The following is a 23,392-nucleotide window of genomic DNA, read 5'->3' as shown; positions in this document are numbered from 1 at the left end:
GCGCGGGCTCGGAGGAGGACAGGAAGGATGTCCCGTGCCTCGCCTCTTTTTTAATTTCTTCCACAACAATATAATAGTGTGGCGTCACGGGCTCCATCTCCAGTCCCCTCTGGTCCGCAGCTTAAAACGCGAGTCAACGGAATATTAAGTCCCAAGCATTAGAATAAACACGTCGTGTGTTAAATCAAAATCCAATTCTGTGGTCTATTATTTTCTGGCATAGTAATGACTGCCACGGATTAGGAATCAATATTTCACCGCAGCGGGGACATTACCGACTTTATTCAGGCCGTAATTGAGTTTTGAGGAGGAGGCAGCCCTGCCCTGGAATCTGCATTAAAGATAAGAGTTGCGTTCATGAAGCTGGCCTGGTACAGCGAGCTACGGCGCTTCTGCTACACATCAATTACACACAGTAGTTAACCTTGTAACACACGGACACCACACTGTAACAGACTCAACTACAGGCAGGTTTTAGGCCCATAAGAAGCGCAGGGTGGCCTGTAGCAGAGGAGGCTTCCTGTTCCTCTGTCTCTCTCTGTCCCGAGATAATAGACTATTAGTGGAAGTGGGATTAATTTGTACCCAATTACAAGCCGTTGGGTTGAATAGGAATGCATAAATAAAGAGGAACCCACAGAAGGTCCCCAAGGGGCCGGCCAAAATCCAAAAAAGGTGTAGTTGATAGGGAGAGGGAGGGAGCCGGTTTACGCGTCTGTGGAGAAAGCAGAGAAAGAGAGAGAGAGAGAGAGAGAGAGAGAGAGAGAGAGAGAGAGAGAGAGAGAGAGAGAGAGAGAGAGAGAGAGAGAGAGAGAGACTCGTGCAAGCCGGAGAGCGAGCTGCCACCAGAATGGGGTCCACAGCGTCCCGCCTACAACTCCTGTCGGACAAGCAGAGAGCGCGCCAACCCGATCCACACAGCAGAGCGCACGAGGCTGGAGGCGGGGAGAGAGGTGTTTATTACAAACATCTGTGTCTGAGCACTCGCACGGGGCAGAGCAGCCTCTGCAGGTACGCAGCACTCTGGGGATGAAGGCGCGTACAGAAGCCTGAGTTTGGATGGACCGCCATCGCAGAGAGTGCCCAATCTGACTGACTGCATGGGAAAGTTTAGTGCGCGGGCAGCATCACCTCAAATAGCACTCTGATGGGACAGGACCACACGTTTTTTGACATGGGTTCTAAACTCTCTTTCTAAACACATAAACCTGGTTCCTTTTCATTTCCATCGAGTGGTATTCAATTTGGATCGTAAATATATGGGACAATCACAGTGACGCTATGAACCGGGACAGAGCTGTGCCAGGACCCGTGGTGGACGCGGTCCAACCCAGTGCCAACCGGGACAGAGTGGCGCAAGTGGCCGGGGTGAGTCGTGACAGAGCGGTACCGTCAACTGGAGACGGGCTCCAGACCGTGGTGGTTCCGGACGGTGCAGATATGCTGGATGCAGGCGCAGAGGTGGAGAAGCGGCATGTGTCCAACGGGGTGTCCAGCGGAAGAGACGCTCAGGCTGTGGACAACCACTCAGACCCTACGAGCCCAGCACTATCCCCGCCACAGCAGGTAGGGTCCACGGAGAAAAGTTGACAGGCCTACACTTCATTTCACTGAATCACAAGCTCCGTCTCTGTTCGATATACACAAAAAGCGCATGCACTTTCAACACATTCCTTACCGTATTATTAGGACAATTTTGTTATCATAAATTGGGAACAGTTACACAATTTTTAACTACAAAATTAGGCCTAATAATCATCATTATAATAAAAGAAAATACTAATAAAATAAAACGCATATGAGCAGCGTAAAAATAACACTTATGGTGACATGGGTAAAATAATTGGTTTGAGAAACTATTTTAATCTGAGATTTGTGTCGTTGCTTGGCCTGTTGATAATAAAGATGTTGTAGCCTAAACGAAAAAAGCTTATCTTATGGACAGTGCGTATAGGCCTAAAGGCTTGATCTCTGAAACGTTTGATAACAATCTTGCGAACTCTAGTTTTATTTACTTTATTTGGAAACATATAAGGATGAATGCATTTCTAACATCATGGAGCCTGCGAACCATCCAGTTTGTAAAAAGCTGTTTGGCTCGTATCATCAAGTGTTAACAGCTCACAGGCTGCTGTTGTTCAATGACAACAAACTACTGTTGTTCCTTATTAACAAAGCTGGATTTTCATATAGCCTAGACTGTAATAATCAGCCCAGTTAATCAGGTATACTATTATTAAATTAACTGCTTGTTGACTTCGTAAATAATAATAATAATAATAATAATAATAATAATAATAATAATAATAATAATAAATTACAAAAGCTTTGATGAAAAAAATTGGTTGAATGTATTCACTTAATATGACAGATTTTTATTTTTTTATTATTATTATTATTTTTTAATTTTATTATTATTTTTTTTTATTAAATTTTTTTCCGATCAAAATGTATAGATTAAGGTTTTCTGAAATTAAGACATTAAAAATCTATGACAGGAAAAATGTGCCCTAATCTCTCTGTCCGTGTGTCCAGGGCCCCATGACGCACCGCACCACCTCGTTCTCGGTGCTGGACATTCTGGACCCCAACAAGTTCACGAGCAGCCGCCGATTCCCGCACGCGCACGAGCGGCCCGAGCGCGAGCTGAGCGCATTCAGCGCAGAAAAGCGCCGCACCGTGGAGCGTGAGCCTGGCCTCGAGCCCGGCCTGGAGCCGGCCAAGAGCTGCTACGGCGCGGACGACTACCACAGCAGCAGTAAGTGCAAAACATAAATACAGAAACAACAACAAAACCTCGCCACCACCTTATGAGACTACTATTTTTAAATTCTTACGCACCCAAGATAAACATTGTGTACTCCCATATTAAATTGTTTAATAAATAGTATGTTTTAAATTTTTCTTTAGACCAGTGAGGCGAAAAGATCGAGGAAACTGTCACCTGCCGTAACATATTTAACACGTTGAATCCTTGCTACTGCCTAATTTACTTTTTCAATTCAAGGGCTTGATTAACAACACGATCTTGGTCATACAGCCTAGGAAATCTTTCAACAATAGATCAACAGTTCGTTGTTGTTGCTTTACCGATTCTGGTGTTACGCGCGTGTTAACGCACAACTTATTTCCGTAAGATTCTGACAGGTGGATATTTGTGCCAAGCTGCATAAATCTATTTGATGTAATTTCAGTGGCCCATGAATTTTAAACTGAACCCCTTTAAATTATGTTGTTGTCCACAAAAAAGATAAATTAGCAAAGATATTGCTAAAATCTAATTTTACTGACACAAAAGATGAACGGAGATTTAAAGATAAATTATTTGAAATAGTAATTATTTCAGTGTTGTATTAACAATAATTCAACAACAATTAAAATGGCGGTGAGGATGTTTAATTAAAAAAAAAAACTAAATTAGGACTAGACTATCTGTACATATAATAATTTACTTATTTTACATTTCTGCTATTGTTTTTGTTTTTCAGAATAGTTAGTTAAAATTAATTATATATTTTTTTGGAATTAATTGTATATTTCTTTGTTTGTTTAAATGTTTGTAGCACTGAACCATTATTAATGAGCTCTTTGGACTGGGGTCAGAAGCAGTAAATGTAGCTGCCTTGGCCATTAGACTGATACTTACTACATGAGATGTTAATAAAGTGTTTGTGTGACTCTCCAGAGGACAGCTTCGTGTACCGCAGTCCAGAGGAGGAGGACTATCCACGCTCTGGGACCCCAGACTCAGAGGCTGCTGATGGGGCGTATAGCAGTGAAGAGAGCAGCTCTGCCCTGGTCTCCAACGGAGAGCATGAGCTGAGCTCTCACAGTCACCAAGAGCCATCCAGAGACAAGAGTCCTGGAGGAGGTTCCACAGGACCCCTGTCCAATGGCCAAACGAATGGGGGCCAGAGCACACAGGGCAAGCCCAAGAGGAAGCGCTCAGGCTCGGACTCCAAGTCAGGAAAGCCTCGCAGAGCACGGACTGCCTTCACATATGAGCAGCTGGTGGCTCTGGAGAACAAGTTCAAGTCCACACGCTACCTCTCTGTGTGTGAGCGCCTCAACCTGGCCCTGTCCCTGTCCCTCACCGAGACACAGGTGAAGATATGGTTCCAGAACCGCCGCACGAAGTGGAAGAAGCAGAACCCAGGGGCAGACACGTCGGCCCCCACAGGAGCAGGAGGGGGCACAGGGGGCAGTGGGCCCGGGGCAGGAGGCCTGGGCAGCCTGAGTCCTCTCAGCCCCTCTCCTCCTGTCAGTGGACACCTGGCCATGCATACAGGCTATGGGGGACACCACCATCCCCCCACAGGAGGCCTGGTGCAGCTGCCCTTCCTCACAGCCAGCCACGTACTGTCCCCCTTCATGCTAGGAACGCAGAGCTACGCAACGCCGGCCTTCTACAGCACACACCTGTAGATACCAGCGCACACAGACTCCTTTTTACTGTTTCAAGGCTCTCATTTCAAGGATTATTTTGATAGAATGTGGATATTTCCCAGAAACTGTACATAACCGCTCTAGCTCATTATGAATGCTCTTTTGAATAAAAAAAAAGTTTTTTTTTTTCTTTAAAAAGTCAGAATATTGAATATTAAATAATTATTTATGACTTCAGGAATTGCTTGATCTACTGTAAGTACCGTGTAACTGACAGCTGTGTCTGTTTATTTGATCTTTTTAATATTTATTGAATATGTTGACAGTTAACATCAAATCATTGGATGTTGAGAATCATGAGCTATCATTTCATCTTTGATATTAAAATACTGACATAAATGAAAGGTTTGTGTACTTGAACTGCACATTATGAAACACTTAACTATATTCACAGGTTATATAGTGAAGCAGGATTTTTATCATTTCATTGGTGAGCTAATTGAATTTGGATTGTTAAAATATAAAAAATGTGCTGCTTAAAGTCTGGCTCATCCCTGAATTAGCCTTATTAAAATAGAGGACACATCAAATACATTAATACACAGAAAAAAAGAGACAAAAAAGCATGCGTGTATAAACATATAAATAATTGTGTATTTTAAAAAAACAATTCAAAAGCAATATTTCATTTTCTGTTTTACAATCCACATCAATTAATTGTGACTACAAATAAAACATTGCAAATATAAATACGTAGTTACAAGACTATAAAATAAGTGAATGTGCATTGATGTGTTACTCCACCCTCTTCATTGAGAGCTTTAAAATGGTACTTTATTGCTGTGAGTGTTTTGACTGGAGATCAGTTGAGAGCATAGTTGAACTGGTTAGAGAACTTGTCATGTTTTCTTCTGTCAGCTTTAATCATCACCTCAGTCACTCTGCGCATGGAGCTCCTGGTCAGATGGACACAATCAAGAAATCAGGTTAGAAAAGCGATTACTTAATACTATTAAAAAAATTATTAAAATATTTATTATTGTATCAGCTTCAAGGAAATTTTGGAGTCGTTGTTGATTATTTGTTCATCAATCAATGCAAAAACAAGTAACTAGTACAAGAATATATTCAAAGTAAGAAAAAAGCTTTAAGTGGTTGCTGGTCTGCACTGATTTGTTGACAAACACATGCCAATAATGCCATGTATAAAACAGGGAATGGAATATGAGAAAAAAATACACACGGTTTTTAGGCAAAGTAAATTTTGAGGTTGATTTGTAAAATGTAAACAAAACAAAAACAATAACATTAAAAAAAAGTTTTGAAGTTGGCTGCACTGCTTGACTTGTATCTACTACATCACTGAAAAGCAAATAATACTGACAATGGTACAATAATAACTCATAAAATATTAATATTTTTTACATTTGAGTATTGTTTACTCTTGGAGGAGGTGCAAAGATACATACTTGTTGAAGACTTTCTTCTCCAGCCTGGACCGCGATGTATTGGCGTTCTGCTTGAGGTCACTGAGGTTGGGGAACTTCTTCTTCTTCCCTTTGCCCTTCTTGCCCACTCTGTTTGAGCCTAGGTCCTCTCCAGTGGCAGCTTCAATATCTCTCATCAGCTCTGGGTCTCGCCAGTCTACCAAAAAACAAACAAAAACAAACATACATAAGGCATATAGAAGTACATGGTAAGTAGCCTTAACAGGTTTTTTGCCAAGTTTGCAGAGGATCTGAATTGATGCTTAAACAAAAGTAATTTAGGTGTAATGAAGTAATTAGAACTGATAAACTAAATGAGCTGGTAATGCCCACTTTTACAGACCATAAGGGGTAAACAGTGTGTCGTACAGGCCCATTGGGATCCAATTGTGGTGTTAATGAAAAGTGTAACGTCATAATTCTGGGTGATAAAAGTAAAAGTGGTTGTAATGCAGAGTAATGACTGTCTAAACGAAGAGACACTCCTGGTTAATGACGTACCCTGGTGGAATTAGAGATAAAGCTGCGGTAATGCAAAGTAATTACACTGTGATTGTGATGGGATTGAAGCCGGGCCCACCGCTCTGTCAAAACACTGACCCCCCCGGCCCTGTGTGGGTGTGTGGGTGCGTGTGAGGGGCCCTTAATCAGCCGCTATGACCCCGGCCCTGACTGGACCTTCAACTAGCCCTAATTACACAGCCAGCTAAGGCCGTAATTGAGAAGCAGCTGGTGTATTTAGGGGAATCATTACTGCTAAAAACGGCACAGCTGCTTTTTGTAGTCTGTTGGTGTATCTGTGTGCGGGATTTTAGCAACTTGTGCCCTTGATCAAGTTAGATGATAAGAACTAACGCCAAATATTGAACAAAAACATACAGTAACTGGTAGCTAACTAATTAACTCAAGTTATTAATACAAAAGTTTTTGCTATAAGAAATTATTGCAGTCAAGTCTATATTTGTAGCCATTTCAATTTCTTTTATTGAAAACTCAGATTTTACTGTTCACATGCAGGTCATCAGGTTTTAATGTAGTTTAAGATTGCATTAGACATCATTATTATTGTACTTTTAATTTGACCTGCAACTTTTTGAGAATTACTTCATAATATTTAACTGTAACTATAGGGAAAAAATAAAACCATGGCTATGTAATGTATCATGCAATGCAATAATAAATGAATTTGTCTCATTCTCTACTCTAATGTGTGGAGTTTGGGAAAGACAGGAAGTGGCACCCATACAGTACTTTAAAAGAAGAAAAAGTAAAAGATTGGAAAATGAAAAAGGTGAAAAGAAATCAGCCCAAAACGAGAGGAGAAATGAGAAAAGGCCACAGTCTTTTTGGTGTAATCATTGTTGCAGCAGGGCTCTTTTTTCCGTCAACACCTCTTAGCCACTCCAGCTGAGTCCCTAGATCTGTATGTGCGAGAGAGAGAAAGAGAGAGAGAGGGAGAGGGAGAGAGAGACAGAGAGAGAGAGAGAGGGGGGGAGAGGAGGGAAAAAGACAGGAGGAGAGGGGGGAGAGAGAGAAGAGGGCACAGGGCAGACCACAGACAGCAGGCATGTGAAGTCAGGGTTTATTCATGTGTTGGACAACTTTTTTTTTTGAGTTGATTTAATTGATTGTTTTCAGCTGTTTTGTGGTTTGTTATTCAAGGAATTCAGAAATTACATAATCTACAAAACTTACAAAATATCTACAAAGAGAAACAGGTTAAGAAATAAAGTGTCTAAAGAATTGTTGGATGTCATCTAGCATGCCATGCATAAACAGAATGACATCTGTAGGATGATTCCATTGATGGTTTCATCTAAACCACATGTCGACAGTCAATGAAATCAATGCCTGCCGATTATACAGGGAACATGTCCTTTCCATAACGTCGACTTTAACAGAAAAATAACAATATAAACAATATGCTCCAAAATGCTGGCAACGCCTTTGTGTAATATATTAAGTCACAATTTGAGAAGATGAAAGTAGGATTGTTGAGCCACACTGACATGCAAGCAGTGGCTAAGAGGTCTATCATTTTATTATTATATTGAATTTAAAGAACGGGAGAATAAGTACTTTTGATTTGATTAAATAATTATATATTATTAAGATAGAAATCTGTAGCTCAGATAAAATTATATTGTGTATGTGTGGATCAATAAAGTTTGTCTAAGTCTAAATGAAGAAAGATGTGTTGATGTGAAAGCTGTAAGGATAATGTGTTTTATTGTCACTTTGGTATTTAAATCTGTATCAAGTATTTACCTGTATCAAGTATTTTTGCATCAAAATAGTTTGAAAACATTTTTTAATGAATAAGAAATAATGTATTTGATTAAATATCAAAATCTGACTTTTTTGCCATTATCAGTGAACAAAATTCATAAACTAGTAACTTGCTTTGGCATTATGGTGAAACATAAAAAATAGGAACTATGATGAAATAAAAAATAAGGGTATGCACTACAGAAAAGGAAATAATAAAAAATAGACAATACCAATCCTCAGTTTACCTTTACCCATAACTAGGAGCCATCATAGAATAGCTTGCTGCATAGTGCACCAACATACCTGTGTACTGTATATGCCTGGTTAAAGAGGTAGGAGAGGGTGAGAACACTGGTTCATGGGTTCACTCAGGCCACTGCCCCCCCTCCTGCTGGGAGATTGATTTGTGTGTGTGTGTGGCTAGGTGTGAGATTGACTCTTGGATCGATAGTGTACTTGGTAACAAAAGATGCTATTTCACAATTCACTGGACTGCATGCCAGGGCTCCACAAACACTTACAGACAGTGACACTCACACAGAGGCGACGGTTAACAAGGCCCTGCTGGCAGCTGCTGGACATCCTGCAGACTCTCCCCAGCCCACGCACACGCAAACACACACACATGCACACAGACACACATACAAACACACACAAAAGCACGGGACATGCCACATTATTGGGGGTACTGAGCAGAATAGTGGTTTGCTTTCACATTTACAGAGGTTACTTTGTTTTTATTTTATTTTATTTTACAGGGAAAAAAAAAATCAGGTGTGGGTGGTGTTTTTTCCATATAAATTTGTTTATACCCGTAAAAATTCAAGCATATATTTTGCTGTCATATATCGCACATACTTAATTAAAAATCTTCAACATATAAGCTTTCCATATTGTTTATTACAGAGATAAATATTTTTTATTATTCTACAAAGAACAGGGACTTAGCATCAAAAACAAAAGTTAAACTTATTATTTATAGCATTTTATAACATTAATACACTATTTTTTGGCAAATATATCTTTTTCAAAACAATATAACATGGTGATCTAAATATGTCATATGTTTAAGCAATTAATACCCCACAGAATGTAATATTCCCCTTTGAAAATGTTTAGTGATTATAGTACAGGCCCTATTAGATGAATAATATCTTACCAGGTTGCTCCTGTCTCCTCCTCATCTCCTCCTGCTCTTCCCTCTGTCTGTCCTCTGCATTACAAGGTTTTCCGTCCTGGTCCCGTGGAATGATCCGACCATGGAACGGGCACTGGATAAAACCAAACATATCAATGAATACATAAAAATGCCTTTATATGAGACATCAACAAACCAAACTTGAAACAATATTAATATTAATCCCTGTTACCTTGACCCTGTCTTGTCTCTGGCACAGTTTTCCGTTGCCCAGTGGAGCCCTGCAGAAGTGGCTGACTGGAGTGAAGCGTCCTGGGAATGAGATGTACCTGCTCTTGCTCTCTGCTGCCATGTCCTTGTTCTCCACCTCCTCCTCCATCTCTGCTGGCACCCAGAACTGATGCTGCGAGGCTGACCTGGACCAAATGTATGAATTTGCATGGATACCTCATAAACCAAATATTAAGACAACATTTTAGACTTGTTTTTACTTGATGATCTTGCCGGCGGAGGGTTGATCCTGACCCCAGTAAAAGATGTCCAAGCCAAAGGGAACCACAGGAGCATCCTTTGCTTTCTTATTTGAAGATGTGGACACAGAAGTAGAAGGTTCTGAGGAGCTGTAAAATATTTGCTTCATAAAACGTCAAAGATATGAAGTTCTTCAAATATTACCAAAAAGTCCATTACCTGGAATCAGTTGGGAGGGCGATTTTGTCTTTGAGGAGGCGTATAGTAGCAGCAGCAGAAGTTGGGTCTTGCTCCTCTTCCCTGAGTCGTTTTAGTTTCCTTGAGAAAGACGAGATGGAGGAGGTGGAGGTGGTGGATGGTGGTGGGGCTGGGGGTCGCTTGGTAGGAGCTGGTTTTGTGACCGGTGCTGAAGAGGTAGATGGTAAGGGATCCAAACCTGTAAAATGCATTTTGTTTAGAATCTCAGAAGACACCTACAATGTAAGCTTGGTACAATTTTGGTTGAATTTTTAAGCACTGTTTTTGTTAATCCTCCATCTTATTAAGACTTGCTGGTAGATCAAGCTAATTTCATTAACTTTGGCCATGCTGGTTAAAAGGGGTTAAAAACTGACTATTTTCATGCTTTTAATCATGTTTTATAATGTTATATCTTTTACCCTGCACTAATGTTTGTCATCTGGCTACAACCCACAAAGTTCTAATGCGTTTTTGCAGGGTGTTTTTTTTTTCATTTTCCAGGCATATGACACACTTTAATTTTTACTACATTAAATACCAAGGTTAGATTTCTCAAATAGCCCATTTTTTTTTACATACCAATTTACCCTCAAATGCCTTTTAGAATTTTGGGACAATGGTTGTTACTTTTGAAGATTAGTAAATTCAACTACAAAATGACCATATTTCTAGGTAGATTGTTTTCTTTTAGTGCAGTTGTACAGCTCTTTCCTTCAGAACTAAGGGGTAGTTGTGTGTGTGGCCGTCCAAACGGTCAGCCGAGAGTTCCAATGGATTAAGTGGAATTAACCAACTGCAGGTGAGATCAGACCAGAGCGGCAAAGTGAGACCTGCCAAAATACTGATCACACAGATTATTCACTGCATCAAAGACCTTGACATAACTGTGTGCTGATATAGATAAGGTATCATTCGACTAGCATATTCTCATAAAAATCTACAATACTGCTGATGTGTTACAAACAGACTGCTTAATATCTAAGTAATCAATCTTCTTTTTAAAATAAACTAGCATTGTTACAAATACATAATTCTACACTAATTCGAGAAAATGTGGACAAAGCGCTATGCATGAGTGTGTTTAAGACTGTGGGGTTGCTAAAAGGAGAAATTGGAGAGAAAGAGCTAGAGGAAGAGAAAGAGAGGAAAGGCAGAAAGCGGTATTGATTTCTTAGGGTTAAGCAGGGCCTGTAATTAAAATGTTAATTTGAGAAGGAGAGAGATAGTGACCTGACAGCAGAGAGGGGGATAAGAGGCCTGATAATGAGGATGACAGAACGGGACAGAGACCAAAATGGAGAAAAGGATAGGAGTGGACAGAGAGGCAGGAGGAGAGCAGGAGGGGGAGAGGGGCAAAAGTGAATGAGAGGCAGAATTAGTGATCATTAATGATAAATACAACACTAAGCTTTTGGAGTACTGTCCCAATTAAACCAAATTGCGTTGTACCAGTAGTTACACTTGTAGTTTTTTTTTTTTTTTTTCAGTATTCAAGTTAGGATGTATGTACTGTATTGTGGTACTTTTGTAAGCATACAGTATCGGTATAAAGATAACAATTTATGAAGGGAAGAGAGTGGAGAGGTTATTACTTTGCCCGCATGTCATATTGTAGCATTAAACCTTATGCATAATCACATTACAGATGTTTCTATTGCTAAAAATACCTCCTGCATTCTTCCAGTGAGCAGGTTTGCCTCTCCACAGATCTTACCTATAAATTGGCCTGTCTGTGTCATCTGCTTATCTCCATAAAAAATAGTACATCTTAATGCCAGTCTTCATGGACACAGGCAGCACCCTCTCCCAAAAAGTTTAATAGTGCATTCTTAAAATGCAAATACTATAAATGAAAGCATTTTTGGAGTCAATTTTAAGGTTACACCATAATTACAATATGATAAAGTAGTGTGGTACGATGTATTGACTGCAGCAAAGTGTGTAAAAGTGGGTGGTAAAAAACTAGGTGCGAGGCTAATAGGGGCTCATTAAAAAGGTTGCATTGTTAATTTGGTATGGCCTCTGTAGATCATTACCTAACCCACTAATCACCCTGACAACACACACACAGCTGTTTTGGCCACATCAGATACTATCTAATTACTTTAACGTCTAATTGATTAGTAATGGAGGGTGTGCGGCGGGTGGAGAGAGAGGCAGCCTTTTGCAGGTAAAAACTGTTCTTGTGTAGGATGCAATGACTCAGGAAGTCAGTGGGGAGTACACAGATGAGCTGGGGGTCATAGGTCATAGAGAAGCCACAACATAGGAGTGGCTGATGGAGCGAAAAAGGTATGGTCAACAACATGTTTGGGTTATGACTTCATTAAGGAATACACTTAAAGTAAGAACATACACATAAACACACATGCCATAAATGTATATGAGTGATGTGCATCAATATGGCTGACAGCGCAACAGTGAGACAGCTTTAGTGCCCTCCTTTAGCCTGGAGCTTACACATATAGTCACTCATAATGATATTAACAGCATTCAAATTCCAATGATTAAAAAATATGTTTTTTGGAGCTGACTGTGCAATATAACGAGGAGGCGCTTGTTTAATGACCTGAGCATTTGACCTCTCACCCGGGTCTCTGCCTGAAGGCTAAACAAGACCCATACAAGAGAGAATACAATTCAGCCACGTCTGCCAGAAGAAACAGCACTTCAACAGTCAATCATATGTAGCTAGCTATAGGAGAGAGTGGAGGTAAATGGATGTGTTGACAGGACAAAATCCATCACAGATAGACAGAGTAAACACTCGGGGTAAAAAACTATTTGTCTCCATTACAGAGCGGGCACACGTTCCCAAATCAGCTGCTAACAAATATGGGAGCCAAAGCCAGAATTGGAAATAAGCTAGATAAAGCCAAATTGTGATGCAAGTTTCAAACACAGTAGTATACATTAGGTTAACAGCCAATGTAGAGATAGGTTTAGTCGCATTTCATTGTTTCAGGATATTAACATGTCAAACAAAGTACAAATACTTGAAGTAATGTGCTATGACTTTATAGCTTCTGTTTTGTGCACTTGGGCAAGACACATCACCTCCCTTGAAAAAAATAAAATAAAAAATGTATTAATATGCTGTGAGAAGGGCTGGTAGTTGTTAGAGTAGCTGATGGCATAAATTGGAAGCCACATCTCACTCTGTCAGCCCCAGAGCAGCTGTGGCAAATTATAGTGCCACTTCTATTTAGTTTAGTTTATTTGTTTGTTTATCAGGGGCAATGCACATAAAATAAAATAAAAAACACTGACCTTCACAAAGAGGTAATATGCTTATGTCAGTTTATAGCAAGACTGTTAATTTCCACCTTCAGTCCCTGTACAGGTTGATGTCATAAATGGTGTACACGCCAATAAGTGTCAAAAAAAGATACCATTAATGGGTTATTATTAGTCCTGAATAATATATAACACCCATCAGATAGCCTAGTTGTAATAATTATAGTTTTGCTGAACATTTGTAGAGATAATGGCATTAGCTAATTGATCTGTTATGTGATGGTTCAAACACTTCAGGTTTTAGTGTAGGTTAAGGAGCAGGTTTCTCTGGAGCTCTACATCTGCCCGGTCTTTGAAGCATGCCTGCGTTTATTTACTAAGAGAGTGTGAATCTTACGGGATTAGAGCTGCAGCAGGTCTCTTTTTGTAGTTTCAACTCTTTATTTACCACATGTCAGCAGGTTAGATCGGTGCACACACAAGGCTAACGAAATGAAAACGTACCATACTCTGTCCGGAGGTGCTCTGGAATGTGTGGCTCGTAACCCTCCTTCTCTGGGACCTCATCGAAATCATCATCATCGTCATCTTTATCTCCATCTCCATCTGAGGATGCTTTCATCTGAAAACCAAATTAAAAAAAATTGTTATGAAATAAAGGTTTTCAAATAAGGAAACGGATCACACCTAGATCATTAACATTTGAGAAAAGATGAAAAAATGAAGAACTAGAAACCCTACACTACTACTACAAGAATCCCGTCCAATATAATTTCAAGGAAATTTTATTAAGTTAGAGCTAAATAAAGCTCTGGAGGGACAGAAGTGATGGTTGCCACAGTTATGTGTAAAGTTCTATTATATTTTTCATTGTTTGTCCATTTTATTTTATGGTGTATGATGAGGCTAGTAGATGACACTGCTAATACATTTATTGCCAAAGCCATTCTGTTATAGTCCTGATCCTAAACTTAACTGATTAATAATTTTTACTTTATTTATTCTTTTACTTGGACAATTTAGGTGTTGTGGTCGTCTTTGCTCTTCCCTGGACAACCTGGAGGCGGTGGGTTGGTACGTGTGAGAGGTAGTCTAGTCTTATATGAGCTGCTATCAGCACTAAGCAGAATTTATGGTTTTTAATTTCCTGCTGTGGTTGTTAGCCATTGGCTGAGCTACAATGCAGAACACAACAGTCCTATACACCAGGGTCATTTCCATAACCCAACCGTGTGTATGTGTGTGTGTAGCTACGCCTTTAACAGCTCAAGACACACACCGCCGCCTCCTAGTATAATAATGGCAGTGATTAGCATTATGAGGAGCAATAAAAGCTAACGTTAAACTAACTTCTTATTCCCAAAGGCCTCTTTTTCATTAGCCTGTCTGCGTGTGTGTCAGTGCTGATAAAACCCAGGAGAGCGTTAGCATTCATTTACAAATGATGAGACCACTGATGATTACGGACCACAGCCGCTCACCCGTGCACACATGAAGAAGAGGGCACCGTAACCAAAGTGTAGGACAGGCTCAGCTAACCATGCTAGTCCTAAACACACCTCAAACATCCGGCAATTAAGGCTTTATGTTACAATAATACAATCGGTTAACAGCAAATAAACAATTGAAGCCTAATTAGTTCCAATTAAAAGGGCAAAAAGACATTAACAGCTGGTGCATGAAAGAAAGAAAGCTTGGAAATCCATTATTTTTGTTGTTATGCTGATCAACAGTGATGTCAGGTATGATTTAAACTTGCGCATAAAGCAAAGAACAAGAACAAATACTGACACTGTAAAAAATCTAGTGATCCAAATCCAGTGAATTAAAAATAAAATTTTTTTTTTTTTTTGTTATATCACCAAAGCTGTAATTTTTGAGACCTGTTTTTGACTTAAATAATTTACCATAATAAGTCTACCTGTGAACAGACTATAATCAACATGTATGTTAATGTAACATCGCATAAAGACTTTATAGGTTATAAGACTGACAAGTATCAGCTGCAGTTTTGGTATGGGTTGATTTCTTTTGCGCCACTTACATAAAAAATAAACCAATATAAAGAAGTCTGTGATAAACAGAAGGAAAAAGTAACGCTAAAAAGTTCCCACAATGGCTTCTTTAATCTCAAGAAAACGTGCCGTCCTGAAAAGATCCCTAGTCTTGATCTTATTTATCCGCTTAAGACAGGATGCAGTTCCCTGGGAGTGCCCCATTCTAACCACCAAACTTTCTACATTACTCTTACCCTCTGCCGCACTCCCTCATCCTCTGCACAATGGAACACATCTATACACACAGATATCACCAGTGTTGGTTTTGTGCTTGTCGCCTTTAATCCCGCCTGGTTTATTCTGTTCTGATCAATGACCTACGACTAAGAAGTGATCGCCTAGCCAGAGGAAAATCCTGCCCTAACATCATCCCTTTTCCCCTTCTCTCTGCATCTTTGTCTCTAATTCACCTTAATTTAATCGTGATAGCATCAGGCGCTGTCGGCTGGCCTGGCAGAGCTGTAAGTCTCACAGTAGAATTAGCTTTCAACCAGAAACATTTTGCTGACGGGGAGCGAGGCTAAAATATGGCCTCTATTCCCCCCACATGGCTGCGCAAGAGGCTGCTTTGCATTTTAACAGAGCTCTGGTTTATTCTCCGGAGCACGCACGGTAGGCTGCACGAAAAAAAAAAAGAGATATAAAATAAAAAAGGTAGAGAAGATGGCTTAGAGGAGATAAAAGCAGTTTCTTTAACCGAAACTCAAGATTTAGCAGACAAATTAGAAGTGATGGTTTAGGTAAAGCGGAGCCATGAGTCACTATAATAGGAAAAGGGGACAAAACAAATACTCGTAACTTTAACGGTAAAAACTCAGCACAATGGAAATAAAAACTGTTCTGGAAAAGAGTAGAATAAATAAAATAAAGTTGTTTAAGTAAAGAAGGGTGATGTGTTACTGTAATGGTAAAGCTTACTCAGAGATAAAATAAAGAACAAGTTAAATGGAAAATAGAGGCAGGAAAGAAAAATAATAGTTCTCTTAAAAGCAAATAAAGATCTGTTTAAGGTGGGTGCTGAAGACACAGCAATTCATTACACCCTAGGGTGCCAATTCAACCCTATTCTGAAACAAATATTCTCCCGACAGTCATGAATGGTACCAGTCTATCTGTACAAGTAATTATTTCTACTTGTCTACAAAGGAACTTTTTGTAAAAAAAAAAAAAAAAGTTTTTATGAAATGCTGTTGAATTTAATGATGATTTAATAAACAATTGTGCATATAGTATATACAAGTCTTCACTTTTGGATCATAACTACTTTTAGCAGCATTGTGTTTTGCACATGCGGTCATAGAAAACTATAGATTGTTTTGTAGGTTTGAACACCTTAGAGGAGCCAAGACTATTCAGGTGAATGATTCTGAAACAAGTGCAGTAATAGGGTTAGAAATGATGTCTCCACAGGTGTCTTCCTAACTCACTTTCTAGAACATCTCTTAATGTGTCCCATTTAAATAAGACTCTAATCCTTAGAAAATGATGCGAAGGCACCGCCCCGGACAACTACACCTCTGACTTCATTTGTCTCTTGGCAAGTTTGATGGTGCTGTGTTTAAAAACCCATTCAATCTTATAAACCAAAAATTAAATGTAGTCGACTGAGATGGGCACTCAGTGCATCTGCTATTTATATGCTAATGTACACTCAGACTGCCAAGGTCTGGCAAATTATTACTGCACAGCCATAAGTCAGGTGTGTGGAGAGAGGAGGGGCAGGCTAACCATCACACAAACACACACAGTATAAGGAGGACTCTTGTGAGAGGGGAGGGGGGAGAGCAACTTTAGAGGAGCATCTTCACTGACAACTTAATAGAACTCTCACAAACCACACTGTAAGGAGATTATTCCACTGTGCATTTAGGGCTGAAATGGAAATGTGTTTGTAACAACTGCATAATCAACAAACAGTTTATTTAAAATAGAGCAATGAGACGCAAATGAGAATCACCATTCAGTGCATAAAACACAGTCACATTCCAGGCACCTGAACTTTAGGATTTTTTAAAATGATCTAGGATTTTTTTTTAATCATAAAAAAAAGTTAACTTGCTTTTTGAAAACTAAACCTCATTCAGTGCTGGTGTCCTGGTTCAAAGTTTAAGTGTAATTAACAACTGAACAAGTCAACAATGTTCTATGTGACATTATAACACTACTGCATATTATCATGTGATTCACCAAAAACATTCAGTCAAAGCTTTGATTAGTCATCACAACTTTATTTTAATTAAATCTGGGGGCAAGGCTGTGCAATTATGAAAATGTAAACAAGATTAAGATTCAGTCATTTCTAATAGTCAATGATCAGTTTAAGAGGACTACAGTCAAACCTATGTCAGTAAAAGTATTTGGTTCAGAGTAGAATTCAGATTTTAAGAAATTTGAGTTTCTTTTGTGTTAAATGGCAATGATTAAAAGTCTGTCTTGTTTATTGCCAAATTAATGGCAATCAAACTGAAAATGTTCACTATGAGACAGCCCCACATGTCAGCATAAAACATTGGCACATTAAAACAGCACATAAAGTCTTCCTTAGAAGTGTTTAAATATACAATAGCCTCAACTAAAAGAAAGCAGAACTCCACTGATTGACTTGAACATATTTACAAACTAATTAGGCCGTAAGCTTCCACTCCAGTCTGACCTATTCACAAGTTAAATGGGCACAACAACACTGCACAGCTCTATTACCACCTTGCACTCCAATTCATTACTACCTACAGAGCGTCCCATGGGGGCCGCCACTAATGAGAAAAAAAGCTCCTCTTTCCAACTCCTCCCTCTCCCCACTCTGTAGCATCCCAACCTCTTCTGCAGCATTACCACATAACGCCAAACGCAAACCTTTGTCTCCAGGGAGCAGTCAGCTTATATGATGTAAAAGGTGACATCTTTATTTCGCTAACCTAGGCTGGCAGGTCTATTAGCCAACCAAGAGCTTCGCCAACCTTCTCCTGTCAACGGGCTTATTTCCAACTGTCTGCTTCACTTCGCCTTCTCGCCTTGTCTTAATCTGTGATCAAAAGAGTCATTATTAGACTCTCTTTTTGAATCAAGTCATCAGAGTTACTGTTAGACAAGGTAAAATGTACATTTTTTGTTTTTTGCAGTGTATCTACCTCTTAAAACAACAGCATATATAATCGGAGATCAATTCACTTCCCATTTGAAAGACATCTCTATTCACTGTATAAAGACACCAAATGAGGCCAACAGGTGGCCCACACAATTGCAGCATACTATTTCTGAATAAACAGATTATCACACACCCTCCCTAATATATCTTTTCCCGTCTATAGACTTCTTTTAATGCATTGAATAAAATCTGGTTACCTGTCCTAGTATAGATATAGTATAGGCTTAAATAACACCTTTGGAAGTTAGTTTGTAATGTGTCCATTATAAATAAGCATGCATGTGTAAAGTAAAAAATAAATAAACAATGAATCCACAGGGGGGCACAGAGAATACAATCGGAGGATGGGTCAGAAAGAAAACCATAAACTTCTCTGATGGATAGACATTATGGACTAGTGTGTGGCCAGTGTATCAGTGCATATTATTTTCAAATGACATCGTTCTTGTTGACCATTCAAATAATGACATAATAACAATACCAATCTAAATGCATGCATGGATCATAATGTTACTAAGCGACAAGAAGACAATAAAAGTACAAAAAAGAGGAGTGGTAGTGGAAGAGAGAAATAAAAGGATATTGTTTCTTTTGTTTATCTCTGTGCAGGAACAGGCGGCCACATCCATTGTGCAGTGATAAGATGGGTTATCAGCAGTAAACAAGGCCTTGGCCTGTATGAATGGAGCCCAGAGTGAGTGAATACACTCTTAAAAACAGATATGTTCAAATAAGTCTGTGTGCCTTGTCCTATTCTTAACGCAGAGCCATGTATTCATTGCACCACTCAAAAGATGCTTATAAGATTGGTATTAGAACAAAAATCAATAACAAACGAAAACAGAAGATAATATACTCTGACATTTCTGTCAGTTGTTTGTAGCAGCACTTTAACCTGGCTTGTTCTAAAGGGCTAATCCTTAGCTGGATAAGGACGCACGGTGTAGCAATAAAAACTAAGGAATTGTATCTGTCACAAACATTAGAAAAAGTCCACCGAATTTCATTTGAGGAATTTGTCTTATCTTTGGCTAAATAAAAAGGAAAAAGACATGACCAAAACATTTTTTGTAAACTTACACTGACACTGCCTAACGGAATTGTTTTGTAAAATAGAGTATATAATGGGCGGTCAAATAACCATTTCCATTCTTATTCAGTTACATTATATTAATTAAAATATATATTATATAAATATTTCAAGAAGCATGGCTGACGGAGGTTTGCTTTGACATGTTACATGCAACTGTGTAAGCCAAACCTTTCAAAACTGAAGCCAGCCTTTTTACTTTAATATTCTGTTTTCAATGCAGATGCAGTGTTTTAATATTGCATTCAATAAACTTCCCTCTCTATCAGCATCCATAGCAGCCTGTTACAGTTTACCGTCTCTCTCCAAGTCCCCGTTATGGGACACTATATTGAAAGGCCCTTAGAGAGAGAATCCAATCGTGTGGTGTGTCAGCGACCCGATAGAGAAGGACCCAGTAATGGAAGGCCTTTTAAGGCTAAAAAGGAAAAGCTAATTATGATAAAGGGGCTGTAAGTTGTGTGGTTATCGCGGCGCTGGGCCTGCTGGTGCAGCAGACTGGTCCCTGACAGTGATAACCAGGCAGAGCAAGAAGCCTAGCGCTCTGTCACTGTCACTTCGCTGCTCTGTTCAGCTAAAGATGGATTCACGCGCTACAACTTTTATGCAGCTTTTTCAAAAGCATAAACCACTTTGCATTCATTTGTCCTCTTTAAGACTGGAGTTTGCACTCTTTTAAAAGGTTTCGTAGACCTCTTCCATTTGTCACCAACTAAATATTATTACATACCAAATCTTTTTTCCCATATAAATGCTATCAAATTTTAAATGATACAGGACAATCAGGGCATTCTGGTCCAGGTGGAGGAATGATGCTAAGCTTTGATAGAGTGGTAGCAGATAGACATATCAGCTGTCAAGCCACGGGGCACATTAGTGCTAGTGATGGGAATGAATGGGTACATCCTCCCCCTTGCTTCCCAATTTCTTGTCTCTGTCTCTGATGCATTATGCATTATGGCTTTAGCAGGCTGCATCTGACCTTTCTGAAATGTTTTTACTTAATTTTTTTGCCCCTACTCTCTGTCTCAATTATGACACTCTAAAGACTCAAACAAAAATATAAAATCTAAAGGCAAAACAAGACACTGGGATAGACACTAGACAAGAAACTGAAGCCAGACAGAATTAAAGGTGTGTAAATTGCAATTCATTAGTCTTCTTGCAAAATATATCATTATAACGTAGCATCAAAAAGAACTAGTTAAGTCCCTTAAACATGTAAGTTTCCAACTGTCCAATAAATTGAATTCTGATGTCAGCAGTTTTCATTTGTTGCTGACTGCTGCCATCTGCTGGTGGCTCATGTGTAACTCACCACTTTGCGCACTCTGGTCTTGTAGTCGATATGTAGCTCTTTATGTTTATGTAGAGCAGCTTCCAATGATTTCTTGAGATCCAGTGCTTTCCTCAACAACCTCTGCTCAGCTCCTGCTTTGGTCAAAACCTAAGTCCAAATGAATCATGTAAAAGCAGCAATCTTCACATGATACATTTAAACCACCACATATAATAAATATTGTACTGTGTACTGACTGACTGTACTGACCTGAACCCATCCCTGTACCGCAGGGAGATGTTTTGCTGTTATCAATCTGTGCAGGTCTATAACTGTAGATACAACTGCCTCATTATCTTCATTTTCTTTGACATGGAGTCCTAAAATAACACACACAAAAGCATATTAAGAAGTTAAGCATTGAGATTAAATTTACATATTTAAGTCTTTAAGTGGACTCTTACCAGAGCTCAAGTTCAGATCCAGACTGTATGAGTGCGAGATAAGCCCAGAGTTGCGTATAAAGTCTTCATTAGGAGGGTGCTCTTCCTCGCTACCTTCTTCATCCTCATCAACATCATCATCATCTCTATTTTGGCTTGTGTTATCTGGCTTCTGCAGTTCTGTTCCTATTTTCCCATTATGTTCTTCATTTGTTGCTTGTTTTTCTAATAATTTCTCATCACTTGGTCCATTAATTAAGTCTTTAGTACAACAAGGCTGTTGGTCATTTACGTCAACTAGGTGGCAGTTTGGAGAGTAACTTCTAGCCATGTCCTCTTTTACATTTGTGAGCTCAAACTCAGGAAACAGCAGCTTCATGCAGGACTCCATCTCAATCAGGGTTGCTTCAATTTCTTCATAAGAGTCTAAAACATAATGAAGTAATTAATTCATGAGTGTAACAAAATTAAAGTTATGCAGCTATTGTTATATACAAAATGTGTTCACCTTCCATGTCTTTGGTAGCTGCATCTGCTTTTTCCTTATAAATGCGCTCTAGTCGACTTCTTCTTTCTTCCTCCCTTGTTCTTTCAGCCACAGTCCTGGTCTCAGCATCCTGAAAATCCACCTGAATGCAATAAAGAGAAGTAATGTAATATTCACAGCTGTAATGTTTAAATCTCATGTTTTTAGTCCCTCACCTTTTTAACCTGCTTGAGAAAATGATATCCAAGTGCCAGTTTTTTGTAAGCTGAGCCGTAAGATGCCTGCCAGGACTGGACTGTCTTGATGGCCAAATGCTTTAACTTCTTTGCTACTTCTTTTGGAGGTGGCAAGGGCTGATCAAGGTCCGTCTCTACAGTCAACTCTAAAAATTCCTATTGTAAAAGGGACATGAAGGATTGAAATGAGAAAGGTAAGTTGGTATATAGCATAAAGCACATATACAATTTTAAAAGTAAATTGTATGATCAAAATGATTGTAAAATTTTAATGTCCTAAGAAAATTATTATTACCTGGAAACTATCCACCAATAACGTCCTAAAGTGATGTGATCTATTGAAAAGTTCACTGGCTATTTGAAAAGCAGAAAACCGTATTTCTGAGTGATCTTGGTTCAGCTGGGACATGACTGAATGGTAGACGTGGTTTATGCAGTCATTAGAGACCCTGGAAAGACATGTGGTGAAGTTAAAGCAACATGTTACCATGTTATAAACCATATTTGAACTATTTCCAATGACATACTTGCAGAGCTTCTTGATTTCCTTCATCTTGTCCTGGTTTAGCTCACCCTGTCCTGATGTAGTCAGCTCCTCCACAAGCTCTGACAGTCTATCTCTCTGTGACAACTCCATCTCTGTCAAATACAATCATACCCCTGAGAAATTGAAACATAAAACATGTTTGCTTTTCTAATCATCTAATCAGATTCAAAAGACTTGGTAGTGTACATGTGTGTAGATCTGGTAGAACTGGTAGATCTACACACATTACAACACGCGTACTATGACAGGATTGTAAATTGCACAGATATAACATGTATCCCAAATATTATTAAATTATATGCTAATGCTAAAATGCTAGCAATGGTAAAGATAAAAAAAAATTTAAAATAAAATAGCCAGTCCAAACATACTCACCACACGCTTGCTTATTTTGCAGTGTCTTTAGGCGAGAATTGCTTTATCAAAAGCCATTTTTGGCAGTAAATATAGCATTTGATCATAGATTTAGGCTATGTCGTTACATATTATTACGCAGCATGAGCTCCTCCTCCTCGTCATTGTTTTCTTCGCTGTTTGGCGAGGAACCCTTTGGAAAGCTCCATTGCTGCCCGCCCCCTGGTGGGCAACTTTGTTCACTGCACTGACAGAGATACTTCAGCAGAGGTGTGTTGTACGTGAAGTCCTTTTATTTGCGAAGAAACCATGGTAACTATATGTGTTGTATCAACAGGTGTCCGAAATCTTCACCTGGATCATCCGGGAGAGCAGGCGGCTGCATCCGAAGGGAGGAGGAAAAGGCTGAAAACAGTTTGGACACTCCCCGAACCCGAGAGCAGCCTCAGATCATGCACATCCCGCTGACAGGACAGGCCTCACAATCATATTAAGTGTTGCACTGAATAAAACTACATCAAACT

At 39.3% G+C, this 23,392-nt stretch overlaps 2 protein-coding genes across 3 annotated transcripts; one reads left to right on the top strand and one right to left on the bottom strand.

The window, feature by feature from the left end:
* The first annotated feature begins 1,281 nt into the window (after positions 1-1,281).
* Positions 1,282-4,425, top strand: nkx1.2lb (NK1 transcription factor related 2-like,b). The gene is made up of 3 exons (XM_055159503.1): positions 1,282-1,566; positions 2,536-2,755; positions 3,686-4,425. The coding sequence occupies exons 1-3, from the start codon at positions 1,282-1,284 to the stop codon at positions 4,423-4,425; spliced, it is 1,245 nt and encodes a 414-aa protein (XP_055015478.1).
* A 593-nt stretch (positions 4,426-5,018) lies between these two features.
* On the bottom strand, positions 5,019-23,032 carry uvssa (UV-stimulated scaffold protein A). Of its 2 annotated transcripts, none has more exons than XM_055159416.1 (15): positions 22,890-23,032; positions 22,495-22,627; positions 22,263-22,416; positions 21,947-22,123; positions 21,753-21,873; positions 21,266-21,670; positions 21,072-21,181; positions 20,841-20,969; positions 13,735-13,852; positions 9,973-10,189; positions 9,774-9,902; positions 9,515-9,698; positions 9,304-9,415; positions 5,856-6,030; positions 5,019-5,342 (listed from the first exon to the last, which is right to left on the bottom strand). In XM_055159416.1, exons 2-15 carry the CDS (start codon positions 22,602-22,604, stop codon positions 5,249-5,251), a joined length of 2,235 nt encoding a protein of 744 aa, XP_055015391.1. In that variant the 5' UTR covers positions 22,605-22,627; positions 22,890-23,032; the 3' UTR covers positions 5,019-5,248. The 2 variants fall into 2 exon arrangements, with proteins under 2 accessions (XP_055015391.1, XP_020779162.1); XM_020923503.2 differs by having other exon boundaries at positions 22,495-22,606.
* Between the last annotated feature and the right edge of the window lie 360 nt (positions 23,033-23,392).

The sequence above is a fragment of the Boleophthalmus pectinirostris genome, unplaced genomic scaffold (assembly GCF_026225935.1).
Source record: "Boleophthalmus pectinirostris isolate CB_2022bp ecotype Guang Dong unplaced genomic scaffold, ASM2622593v1 HiC_scaffold_23, whole genome shotgun sequence".
NCBI lineage: Eukaryota > Metazoa > Chordata > Actinopteri > Gobiiformes > Gobiidae > Boleophthalmus > Boleophthalmus pectinirostris.
This window is presented reverse-complemented; position numbering and strand designations above follow the sequence as displayed.

Excerpts from the sequence above, each read along its gene's own strand:
- uvssa (XM_055159416.1), bottom strand. The coding sequence starts at position 22,604 with ATGGAGTTGTCACAGAGAGATAGACTGTCAGAGCTTGTGGAGGAGCTG. Across the intron at positions 21,874-21,946 it reads TTCTCAAGCAGGTTAAAAAG|GTGGATTTTCAGGATGCTGA; the intron begins GTGAGGGACTAA and ends TATTGCATTCAG. Across the intron at positions 9,699-9,773 it reads TCCGCCGGCAAGATCATCAA|GTCAGCCTCGCAGCATCAGT; the intron begins GTAAAAACAAGT and ends CATTTGGTCCAG.
- nkx1.2lb (XM_055159503.1), top strand. The coding sequence starts at position 1,282 with ATGAACCGGGACAGAGCTGTGCCAGGACCCGTGGTGGACGCGGTCCAA. Across the intron at positions 1,567-2,535 it reads CACTATCCCCGCCACAGCAG|GGCCCCATGACGCACCGCAC; the intron begins GTAGGGTCCACG and ends CCGTGTGTCCAG. Across the intron at positions 2,756-3,685 it reads CGCGGACGACTACCACAGCA|AGGACAGCTTCGTGTACCGC; the intron begins GCAGTAAGTGCA and ends GTGACTCTCCAG.